Raw genomic sequence first — 12,460 nt, 5'->3', positions numbered from 1 at the left:
GAGGCTTCTCAGCCACTGCAAGCCCAGCAACCATTGCTTACAGGATCAAACCCAGGGCACCCTAAGCCTGTGGTACTGCCCTTTGATGGTCCTCCTGTGGCAGAGCTGCCACCCACATCTGCTGGCTTCAGCCCAGGCTGAACCAGCCTTCCAGGGAGGGGTGAGCTTAGCAGACTGCTTCCTTGAAGCCTAAAATACACACAACTCTCCCAAAAATGGGCTGGCACATCTCTTCTCCAATCCATGCAGCTTCTGCTGAGCCCTCAGGCAAGTCCTCAGCCTCGTCTGGTGGCCAACCGCCAGAAGGCTCCAGGAGCTGGGGCCACGGCAGTTTACCAAACACTGAGCCCAGGGTGTGTTTTTCCCCTCCATCTCCTCTCAAATGGGCTGTGAAAAGCACACTGTGCAGGGACAGGTCAGTGTGGGGAGGAGGGGACGGAAAGGCCACGTGCTGCTCCTTCAGATGGGCACAGGGGAAGAGGGAGAAGCAGCTGCCCGACCTTTGGGGCTGGAACGGCTGCAAAAGGCTGCTGGACACCGCAGCAGAGCCACTGCCCCTCTGCTGTACAGGCTCACAGCAGGGGGCTCTGCTTGTTGTTAGCAACCCTTGAAGGAAGCAGCAATAATCCCAACAACTGATCTGGCAGCCAGACCAATCCTCTTTCAGCCAGATTACCCCCAAAGCCAGGCAAGCCCCTTCCTGCCAGACAGCCACGCTCCCACAAACATTTTCCTCCCCTAGCAGGTGGTAAAGCTGTGGCCAGGAGCTCACCCAGTCCTTGCCCCAAGGTGAAAACCAGCACAAAAACCCCTGGAGGCAACAGCAAATGGGAGCCCTCCGTGCCACCCAGGCACCCTCCTGGCGTGGTTTGGCACCCCTGGCACACACCTGACATCTTTACCAACGGTCATGGAGGCGATCACCTTCTTCACTGCCTCCTTCTTCTTCTCCTTCTTGTCACTGTTCAGTTCAGCTTTTAGCTCAAATATCTCCCCTGAAGGAAGGGGAAAAGGGAGAGCTCAGGGTTAGGGCATGGGACACCCACCCCTCCTGCTGGGTGCTGATCCCAGGAAAGGGTCATCTTAGCTCCCACTCATTGCATGCTGTGGTTCCTTTGCAGCCTGGGTGCTCCAGAGAGCTGGAAAAAGGGGAATTTAACTTCCCAAATATCTCACTGAGGGCTGGGGCTGCTCTGAGGGCTCAGTTCTTATCCATGGAAACAGAGACAAGCTGCACATCCCTGCAGCTCCTCCAGCCCTGAGAAAGCCCTGGAGGGTTGCAGGGATGGGATGTGCCACAGCAGTGACAACCAGCAGCACCCCGCAGCCCCAGCACGGGACACAGGGTTTCTTTGGTGGCTGTTTTGGGCTGTGTGGGGCTTATCACAGCACAGAGCAAAGCCACACCCCCCACGGCTGCTGTGAGCCCTCCCCTACCTGGGGAGCCCACCACAACTCCAGCAAGCACCAGTGGAGCCAACACAGGTGAATTTTGGGAAGCCCATGCAAGTGGTGGTAGCTCTCAGACCCTGCTCTGCACATACATGGCAGCCCAGCCTCTTGCTGGGGCAATCAGTGGCCCCAGCCCAAGGGCATTGCCTTCTGCTCAGTGAAGCCAGGCTGAGCTCTTTATCTACTCCTGGCCAAACAGACTGAAGAGGAAGATGCCACATGGCTTTCCTCTGAGTTAATTCCTCCATCTGGAAAGTGCTTCAGATGAACACTCCCAGCACTTCTGTCCCACCCCACCTCAGGGTGCGGATCAACTCCCACACAGCTGCTCCTGGACTGCTGAATCCAATAATTCAGGTACCAACAGCCTTGTCTGGGTTGGGGGGGGGGAGCTGGTGACAAGGTGCTCTGACCCCCTGGCAATGCAGAAGCCAAGCTGGCTGCATCAGAGCAAGGTGTCAGTCACAGCATCCTGCACGGGCTCAGAGCACTCCCTGCAGAGCTGGCACCTCTCTGCAAGGATCAGCCCTCTCCATCTGGCTTTTAAGGGTGCAAGAAGAGCCTGATTATTTGAGAAAGACTGTGTGAGCCTCCTGCTCCCTCTCTTACCTTTCTTTGTGGTGGTGAAGTACTTTGAGTCTGTCATAGTGGTCTCCAGCTGGCAGCACGTCCCTGCAAGAAAAGGCAGACCAGAGAGGTTAAGGGTTGGGAGTTTCCTTAGTTCCCTTGCTGGAGTTACTACCCAGAGCTCTGGGAAGGAAAAGCCAGGGGAAGAAAGGAGTTTGGGATCTCATGGGAAGAGCCACACTAAGATGAAGCACCCAGGGAAGCCCTCAGGTCCCGTTCTCCTGGAGAGGGCAAGCTCCTGGCAGCCATGCTGGCACATCACAGGCTCTGCTGAGGAGCTGGTTCTCTAACAAGGATGATGATGAGGAGGAAGAAAACAGTTGCTGAAGACAGCAGCATTTACTCCTGTTAGGCTCCAGCCCCAGCTAGCTTCTCTCACCAGCAGCTATTCTGCTTATCCCACCCAGAGGGGTAGCCTGCCGAGGGGAGGGTGCCCCATCCCTTAACCTCAAGCTCTCCCTTTTTCCCTTTCTTTAGGGAAGATATCTGAGCTGAACTGAACAGTGACAAGGGCTGGGCAGCTCTTGTACCCACTGTGAGGGCTCCCCTGAGTTTGTCTCCTCATCTAAGAATCACTTCTCTGGGGAGAATTCCTCCCAAGCCCTTACTCACACCTGCATGGCAAGAGGAACTGAGCAAAGCCTGGGGCTCAGCCCAATGCCAGAGTGAGGGCAAAGCACAGCTGAAGGTCTGCCAGCACCCAGCCAAACACTCCAGCAGGATCAAAAGGAGCCTCTTCCCAAATCCAGCCCTTCTCCAGCAGTGTTGCTTCACAAGCAGCAGGTTCCCACCCAGCACTTGGGGCTGCATTATATAATTCAGGCAGTTTAGGGCAGATCTGTGGCTTGGCAGGCTGAGGGAGCCCAAAGTGCAGGATGCAGACAGCCCCTCTTTAAAGGTCAGGGAGATTTCTTTTTTAGGGCTGTTTCACCATCTTGCCTTCAACAGGCAGGATTGTATTTGAAAGCCTGCAGTGGCCTTGCAGCTTTGGAGGGGCAGGAACAGGGGAAGCAAAGCCAAGAGAGAAAAAAAAAAAAAAAAAAAAAAGGAGAGGGGAAAAAAAAGGGAAAAAAAAAAAGCTTGCAAACGTTTTTAAAATGCAAATGAGCATCTTGAGAGCCAAATGCAGCAATGCCCTGTGAGCACACCAGAGGAATTGTATCCTCTGTTCCCTGTCCAAGCTGGGGAGGGATCCCCAGCAGGGATAAATAGAGAATCTGGAGAAAATTTGGGGGATGAACCCACCAGGAAGAGCACACAGGCAGCACCAGCATGGCAGGCAGTAAGAGAAAAAGAGTTTGCATGGGTTCAGGGCTTGCCTTCAGTGCTGGCAGCACAACCTTGGTGTTCAAAACCTGCAGAGATGTGGTGCTGAGGGCCATGGTTTAGCACCAGACTTGGCAGGGTTAAAGAATGGTTGAACTCAGAGGTCCTAAAGGGCTTTTCCAAGTGAAACAATTCTGTGATTCTATGATGCTGCTGGGGAGGGGAGGAAAGGTGCCACCGAGCTAGCCCAGCCCTGCAAGGCTGCCCTGAGAGCCAGCAGCTTCCTGGGCAAGAAGCCAAACACTCCTCCCTGCTTCAGTTACCTGGGATTTATGGAGAGCCTTTTTTTGCTCCCTAGGTCGAGGACTCTCCAGCCAGCAGTGGGAGCTCCGGGGCTGCGCTGCAGCAGCTCTCTGCGCCTGCCTGCGGATCGGGCCTGCCAGAGAGGGAGGGAGGAGGAAAGGAGGATTTACAGCAGCCCCTCCAGTCTCACCAGCCTGGCTCACAGTCAGCCCCTGCTCTGCAGAAGTGCCTGGAAAGCAAACTTGAAGCCTAGCAGGGCATTTCTGCAGCCAGCTCAGGGGATGTGGATCAAGCCTGCTGCCTTCCTGCGGTTTCCCGGAGCCGCTGGGTCCTGCAGCATGTTTGAGCCACCCCAAAACCCCACTCATTTCTGAGACAGGCAGGGCCACCCACCTCCCCTGCTCCTTTCATCCCTGCAGCACCAAAAGCAGCCTCCAGAACTCAAACCACAGCCTCTTCCTCCAGCCTGAGCTGGAAGAATTAAGGCACACCCCTGACTCACTCCCCACAACAAGCCCTCAACCTCCTCGGCAGCACCACCAGACTCCAGTGCCTGAAGCAGGGTGATGAGAGGCCAAGCAAGGATCCAAACACCCACCAAAGCTGGGTGCTCAGCACCCTGTGACCTCTCCACAGGTAAACAAAGGTAATAACCAGCTGAAGGATGTAACCATCACTGGCACAGCTCTGCTGAAGGTGAATTTCCCACAGCTCAGCCCTTGGGCAGGCTCCAACACTGCTGCCTGGCTCCACTTTTAAGGAGGGCAAAGGAAACGGTTCAGGGACTGCAGAGCAGCTCCTGCACTGCCCCAGCTTTTTCCCTGTTCATCTTTGTCCAGCTTGAATCAGGCAAAGGGACAGCTGGGGCAGGAACCAGTGTCCCAAGCTGGAGCCCAACAGTAAATCAAGCAGATTTCCAGCACACTGGAGCAGAGGGGGTGTCAGATCCAGAGCCAACAGCCCTGATCTTGTTTGAACAGATCAGATCATTTAGAGTCATTACAGCAAGCTGCAAACACTCTGCCCTTGCTAAACACCCTCCACCCAGTGAGCAAAAGTGGGCAGCAGGAGCTCATCTGCAGACAGGGAGATGCAGAGCCAGGAGCCAGGTACAGGCATTTGCTCCCCCAGCTCCAGCCATTCCCACCCAGCTCTCTTCCAGGTTGGGAAAAACATCCCAGGCCTCATAGATCTCCCAGGAAGGAGCTGAGCAGGGCAGTACCAGCACTCAGGAAAAGCAGGATTCAAGATGTGCAGCCACAAAATGAGGAAGAAACCCCTGACCTTGTGGTGGCTCAAATTTTACCCTGCTCTCTTGCCAAGCTTATTTCAAAAGCTGATCTTACAAACCAGGATTCAAGGAGGTGAAAGTGTTTGTAGGGACTTGGTGGCAAAAGGGCAGCTGGGTGTTGGTGGGGAACACCCAGAGCTCAACCACACCTAGTTCAGGCTCCTCAGATTCCTTTTGAGGACAAGTGGCACAAACCCTCACCCTCTCTGGGAACACAGAGCAGGGCATGAGGGACCTCACAGCACCTAAGCCCTACTCCTGTTCCTGGGAGGTCCCCACAGCCAAGGGGTGGTGGGAAACTTCCTCTCCAAAGCCCCTGCTAAAGGTGAAACCAGAGCTCATGCCCTCTTGATAACCCCAGTATCACACCATGGCTGAGCTTGGAAGGGACCTTAAGAGATCATCAACCTCCCCACCATGAGCAGGGACACCTCACAACTAGACTCTGCTGCTAAAGCCTCATCCAGCCTGGCCTTGAACACCCCTAGGGAGGAGGACACATCACTCTGCTTCCCACACTTCCCTTCCACCTGTCTCAGGGTGGAAAACATCATCCACATTCACACAGCAGAGGGGTCCTGCCAGGTGCAGCTATTGGCACCTCCCTTGAGGGACACAGCTCTAAGGAGGTTCTTTTGCTCCTGTGGTGCAGCATACAGAGCCTGCAGCCCAGCTGGGATGTGGCAGAGCTCAGCCATCGCCTTCCACCCAGCTGCGAGGCCAGCATGCTCCCAAATCCATCTGTCCTGGGTGAAGAAGATGCTCCTAAACCTGGGATAAGAGCAACAACCAGGCAATAGAGCCTCTCACAGAGGAGGGACAATAAACCATCACTGGTGCCACTGGTTTCCTCTTCAAGTGGAAGAAGAGAACTTCTTACCAATCTCCAGATACTTTTACTACCCTGTTTTGGGCCAATTCCTCCATCCTTAAGGGCCAAGATGCTGCTGACAGGAGCCTTTCAGCTTCCAGCAACAGAACCTGGTTGTCTAAGAAGAGATGTGGGGAGGCTGCTGCTGCCCTTCCTGAAGAATGAATCACAGAATGCTAGGTGCTGGAAAGGATCTTGAAAGATCATCCAGTCCAAGCCCCCTGCCAGAGCAGGGTCACCTAGAGCAGATGACACAGGAATGCATCCAGGCAGGTTTTGAATATCTCCAGAGAGGGAGACTCCACAACCCAGTGAGACACCAAAGCATCACACCAGCATTTAAACCATGCCCAGCAGACCCCAGATCTCTGGTTAGCACAGGAGAGGGCTCACTGCAGCCTCACTGATCCCTCTACAGACTCTGGGACAGGCCAGAGCAGGAGTTCAGGGGCCAGCAGTAAGTTTTGATCAAGCCTTGAGGAGGGTCTGATGAGACAGATGGGAAGGAAGGAAGCAAAGGCAGGGAGGTGCAACCCACTCCAGCTGCCTGCAAACACACCTCAGGGGCCTGTGCTCACCTTCCCTTCCACTTTACATGCCAAGAGGAGCAGGAAGTCCAAGGGTAAGCTTCTGGGAAACAGCTTGTCTTGAAAACAGAGGGTCAGCTGAAGGTGAGCAGGGGAAGAAAACTCCCACAAGCAAGGAACACATCCTGCAGCTGCAAACCAAGTGCCTGAGGCAAAGCCCAGCAAGTTGGCACAACTAGAGACAATTAAGGTTGACAAGACCCACCCTAAACATCAAGCTGTGGGGCCTTGACACAACTGTTCTCTGTAGATCTGAAGCAACCTTGAGTCAATGCAAAAGGCCAAGCAGGCACAGGTGGTGATGACTCCCCACCTCTCTGAGCAGCACTGTGTATCTCTAGCCTCAGGGAGCAAACCCTGCAGAGCAGGCACAGACACCAGTGGGGAAGATGAAAACCCAGGAGTCTTCTCCTCATTCACAGAACCACAGACTGGGTTGGGGTTCTAAGGAACCTTTAAAGCTCATCCACTCCAACCCCCTGCAGCCAGCAGGGACACCTGCAACTAGAGCAGCTTGCTCAGCCTCACACAACCTCCCTGGCATGGTTCCAGGCATGGGGGCACCTCCCACCTCTCTGGGCAGCCTGGCACAGACTCTCACCACCCTCAGTGTCAAACATTTCTTCCTTCTCTCCACTCTCAATCTCCCTCTTTTGGTTTCAAACCATCACTCCTTGTCCTGGCACAACAGGCCCTGCTCAAAGGTCTTATTGCCCCCTGTCAGCACTGAAAGGCCACCAGGAGGTCTCCCTGGAGCCTTCTCTTCTCCAGGCTGAACAACCCCAACTCTCTCAGCCTGGCCTCACAGCAGAGGGCTTCCAGCCCTCCCAGCATTGCTGTGGCCTCCTGTGGCCCCTCTCCAAACGGCCCCTGTCTGTGCTGAGGACTCCAGAGCTGGACCCAGCACTGCAGGGGGGATCTCAGCAGAGCACAGCAGCAGAATCCCCTTCCTCCACCTGCTGGGGGTCAGCCCAGGACTCCCAGGTCACTCTTTGCAGAGCTGCTCTCCAGCCCTTCTTCCCTCAACCTGTTTGTGCTTGGGACCAACAGGATCTTGCACTTGGCTGCAGTTAGCTCACAGGAGGGAAGCTGCATGGAATGTCTCACCCTGCAGGCAGTGTCAGCCGTGGGCACAGCTCCATCCCTGTGCCCCCACCTCACCCCAACCCCACACCTCACCCCACAGACAGCTCAAAGCCCAAGGGGCTCAAACCAGCCCCACACATGCTCCCCAGGAAGATCTGTCCTCAGAAGTAGCCTAACTCAAGCCAGTCATGGCTCATATTCAACAGGGCATGCAGCAAAGTGGGGCTGGCAGCTGCTGCTGCATTCTGAGCTCAGCTCCAACCTCCCCAGAGAGACTGGGACCATCCCACCCACCGAGCTGTGCCCAGCCACAAAACAACCCACCTGCCCTGGCAGAGCATGCCAGGGGAGACCTGCACTGTGCCACCAAACCTGCAGAGTCCTCTTGCAAACCTGATTGTCACCAACCCAGGCATTCCCAAGGAGGTCCATCTCATCTCCCATCAACCATGAGGCTGAGGTGTCCCCTTGAATAACTCAGGGGTCAAGCCTTAACAAGCTCCCCATGATGTAAGGCGTCCAGACTTGTGGCAGATCAATTGCTGAGTGGTCCCAAAACCCAAAGCACCAGTAGCTGGCCCTTGATGAACCCAGATGACAGCAGAAAAATGAGCCCCATTTGATCCATCCCATCAAATGATAATTGGGGAACCAAATCCAAGAGCAAAGGTAAGTCCTGAGGTGTTCCCTGCAGGGATCCCACTGCTGCAGGGCCTAAAGCATGATGCTCTGGAGAGCCAGGAGGGATTTTCACCAGGCCAAGCCCTGAGGTCACCTCAAGCAAGGATAACACCTCTGATGTCCCTCCCAAAACACCAGCTGAGCACCCTGAGAGATGCTGAGGATCTTGTTCTGGAGGTGTTAGGACACAGCAGCAGCCCCAGGGACAGCTTCCCACAGCAGAGGGCATGTTCTTCTGCAAAGCCAGGCCCTGCAGGGCTTCAAGACTGGACACCACCCAGCCTGTCTTGAGCCAGATAAGGACCAAGACCTCTGGAAACCCCTCAGGGTGTCCACAGTCCCAATTTCATTTACTGCAGTGGCCTGAGCCACATGGGAAGCAGCCCATGGCTCCACAGCCAAGTCTGGAATGTGACAAACCAACAGCTTCTCCAAGGCACCCCCTGAAATCCCACATCCTGGGCAAAAGCAAGTGGAAAAACCACACCTGAGCCCCACTGCTGCTCAGAGAGGGCATCTCTGACAAGATCTGCAGCTCTGTCCAACTCTACAACAAAAAAGCACCTGTAGAGAAAAACATCTCCTTTGAGCAGAAGCTTTAGTTTCACAGATTCCTTTCAATCAAGTTTAGGAGGTTCCCCTCCTAAAGCCTCCATGGAGGAGGCAGTGAGCACAGGATAAGAGACTGGGTGCCTTTCCTCAACCCATGCCCAGTTCCCAGCATGTTCCTTGCCCAGCAGAACCCAGTATCAGCCTTTCCCCATAGATCTTCACAGTCCCTCTCCATATTCTCAGTCAGTGGCCCTGAGAAGTGAGCACCACCAGTACACAAAGGCTGTCAGTCCCTAAAGCCACCCCAGCCCCCTCTGCAGCACCCCAACATGCATTTCTTTCTCCACCCAAAGCAGGCAGCACCCCACAACCCCAAGGACAAGTCCGGGGTGTCCACAGGCTCCGTGTGACTGTCAGCCCTCAAGTCCTTTCACCTTTCGCCCCAAAGCAGAGGGCTCCAGGCTCTGCAGTGCCAGCCAGGGCCCGGGGCTGCTGCGGCCATGCCTGCTGCAGGCGAGAGGGAGGCAAAGTGACCATCTCGGGTCTCGCAGCCCAGCAGGTGTCATAGGCAGGGCAACCCACGCTGCCCACCAGTCGTGATGCCCACGGGTGGCCCCCGCTGCAACAAGGTCCCCTTGGGTGCTGGAGGGTTGGGGAGCACAGCTGCCAGGAGAGGAGCAGGCCCCGAGGCGGCTATGAGAAGCCATTCTAGGCCACGGAGCTACGGAGGGCATGGGCAGAGGTACAGCCCCAGTGCCCACAGCGTGCGATGCGGCACAGGCCAGCGGAGCGGGGAGACGGACAGCGGCCCCCGGGCAGGGGGAGGGAAAGGGGACAGGAGCCCCGGGCCAGGGAGAAGGGATAGGAGACAGGAGGCCCGCGGCAGCAAAATCCCGGGCCCGGGACAGGAGGGAGAACACGGGTCCAGAGCAGGGGAGCGGGACGGGCCCGGGGGGTACGGCCCGCTCCGAGCCGGCGCGAAGCTTGCCGGTAGAGGGGCCCGGTCCGGTTCGGCCCATGGCCGCTGCCCGCAGCGGCCTCTACACCGCGAACGGCCACGCAGCGGAGCGGCCCAGAGCTGCGGCTGCCCGCTGGGCCCCACCACCCCCGGCCCGTACCTGCTGCAGCCGCCACCCGCTGCCACCGGCACAGCGGAAGTGAGAGCCGCGCGGGGGTGAGCTTCCGGGGCGGGGCCAGGACAGGTGGGGGCAGGGTCATGGCGGGGGCGGGGCGAGAGACAAGGAGCGGGGACAAGGGATGGGGACGGGGAGCAAGAATAGGGTATGGGGACAGGGAGCAATAACAGGGTATAGGGACAGAGAGCGGGGACAGAGCATAGGGACAGGGGAAAGGGACAGGGGATGGCACAGGGAGAGGGACAGGGCAGGTGGAAGCAGAGAGATGTGGGCAGCAGGGACAGTACAGAGTGTGGAATAAAGGGTGGGACAGGGAATAGGGCATGGGGACAGGGAGGTAGAGCAGAAAGATGTAGGGACAGGGTCACATCCTGCCACCCTCTCTGGGCTTCACAGTCGCTCCCCGACTCGTGGGGTACCATGGGGGTGGGGAGACACACGGGCCGGTGGTGATGACCTGGAGCAGGCCACAGTCAGCAGCTGTTCTTCCCCACAGAGCAGGATGGCTGCAGAGGACAGTGGTGGCACCGTGGCCCTGGGGACAGGGATCCCCTGCTGTCCCAGCAGGCTCTGCAGCACACCGGGGGGCCACGGCCATCACCCTTCCAACCCCCCCACCAGGCACCCCTGACAGGGCCAGCAGTCTGCAAGAGTGCTGATTGGCTGCATTGAAGGTACCTGGCTGCTGATTGGCTGGGCTCTGCTTACCAGTGAGCCAGCTGGGCTTTAGGTACCTACTGATTGGTTGAGTTCTCTGTGTGTTGATTGTCTGTGCTGATTGGTCAGCTGGTCCAGCAGTGCTGGACCTGGTGGTCAGTTTGGACCTGAGCTTTCACTGAACCCAAAGAGAGCACAGAGTGAAGCATGGCTGTTGGGAAGCTAAAGGAAAAGGGATACCCCCAATTAGTACTTCCCATGCTGGAGCAGGAGCTGGACATTCTCAGCCAGGTATTTCCAGAAGCTGAGCAGAACACAGAGTGAAGATTTGTGGGTTAGAAGATAAGTGAAGTTTGTACCCTTGAATTTCTTGGGGCTATGAAATGCTTACCAAGGAACTGTGAGGACAGAGACCAGCATTCAGTGCTGACACTTCATCCCAGTGGAGATGAAGCAGGATGCTGTCAGCTTTGAACCTGAGCTCTTAGCAAACCTGATTAAAGGTCTTTGTGAACCATCGTGGGTTAGAAGCTAAGGTAAAGGCAGAACCCCACATTTCTTGAGGCTCTGAAATGGTTGCCAAGAGCTTTCAAGGATGGACAGCGGCATTCAGCATTGGCACTTCCACAGGAGGAGAATTTCAGTTTTGAAACAGGTCTTCTGTGGTGCAAAAATAGAGCACAAAGTGAAGCACCAGGAGATAAAGAAGTAAAGGTGGCAACCCCATTTTTGGGGGCTATGAAATAGCTGCCAAGGGACTGTAAGGATGGACAGCAACATTCAGTGCTGGCACTTTCCCTGGTGGAGCAGGAGCTGGACACGTTCAATTTTGAAGCTCAGCTCTTCCTGGCCGCCGGTAAAGCAGCCTGTGAAGCAGAACGGGTCAGAAGTTAAAGGTGGGACCCGCAATTTTCATGGCTCTTCTGTCCAGCTTCTGCTCTGCTCATCCCAGCCCCATGTCCAGCATCGCCCCAGTTGCAGAGCGAGACCCTGCCCCTTCGTCCCAGCCCCATGTCCAGCCCCTGCAGCCCCTGCCGCCCCTATCCCAGCCCCAGTCCAGCCCCGTTAACCCCGGTCCCAGCCCCACGTCCAGCCCCTGCCGCCCCTATCCCAGACCCAGTCCAGCTCCGTTCACCCCGGTCCCAGCCCCATGTCCAGCCCCTGCAGCCCCTGCCACGCCAATCCCAGCCCCAGTCCAACCCCGTTAACCCCGGTCCCAGCCCCGTGTCCAGCCCCTGCCGCCCCTATCCCAGACCCAGTCCAACCCCGTTCACCCCGGTCTCAGCCCCGTGTCCAGCCCCGTTCACCCCGGTCCCAGTTCCGTGTCCAGCCCCTGCCACGCCAATCCCAGCCCGTCCAGCCCGGTCGACGGCCAGGTTGTGCGTCACTCCTGATTGGCCAGGCTGTGCGTGCTGCTTGGCTGGGTGTGCTGACTGGCCAGATGCTTTTCGAGTGCTGATTGGCAGGCTGCCTTAGAGTGCTGATTGGTTGCGTGTGCTGACTGGACAGGTGCTTCGCGAGCGCTGATTGGCTCTTGGCCGGGCGGTCCGTACCTGAGAACGCCTTGGGCTCCCCCGGCTCACTTCCAGGGCAGGTTTGGGGTGGGGCTGCAGTGGGAGTCACCCCTGCTAGCCCTCCACAGTCCCGGCCGCCGCCGTCCTTGTTGGACTGCCCCTAGCCCGGCTGGGGCGGGGGTCCCGGTGGCCCGCCACGGCAGCCGAGGGACCCCGCCCCAGCCAATAGTAGCCCCCGGCCCTGGGCTCCAGCAGGGCACAGAGGTCCACGGAGTTGGGGTGTCCTGGCTCTGAAACACACACACACACCCTCAGGGTCCCTGCCCTGGCACCCTGCTCATGAGAGGGGATTGCCTGTGTTCCTCCCGGGGATCACTTCACTGTCCTTCACACCGCGGCGGGGCCCTGCTCTGTCCTGGGTGGTCTCTGCTCCGTTC

General features: G+C 57.1%; 1 protein-coding gene across 7 annotated transcripts in view; it reads right to left on the bottom strand.

Moving 5' to 3' along the window:
• AP1B1 (adaptor related protein complex 1 subunit beta 1) overlaps positions 1–2,098 on the bottom strand; it is a 28,206-nt gene extending 26,108 nt beyond the window's left edge. For all 7 annotated transcript variants that reach the window (XM_054392986.1, XM_054392984.1, XM_054392987.1 and 4 more), the window contains exons 1-2: positions 2,062–2,098; positions 890–995 (exon numbers count right to left, since the gene is read on the bottom strand). In XM_054392986.1, coding sequence (XP_054248961.1) covers positions 890–995; positions 2,062–2,098 — 143 coding nt within the window. The remainder of the gene's footprint in view (positions 1–889; positions 996–2,061) is intronic.
• Positions 2,099–12,460: the final 10,362 nt, after the last annotated feature.

The sequence above is a fragment of the Indicator indicator genome, chromosome 26, assembly GCF_027791375.1.
Source record: "Indicator indicator isolate 239-I01 chromosome 26, UM_Iind_1.1, whole genome shotgun sequence".
In the NCBI taxonomy this organism is placed as follows: domain Eukaryota; kingdom Metazoa; phylum Chordata; class Aves; order Piciformes; family Indicatoridae; genus Indicator; species Indicator indicator.
Note: the sequence above shows the minus strand (reverse complement) of the source record. Positions and strands in the feature narration are given on the sequence as shown.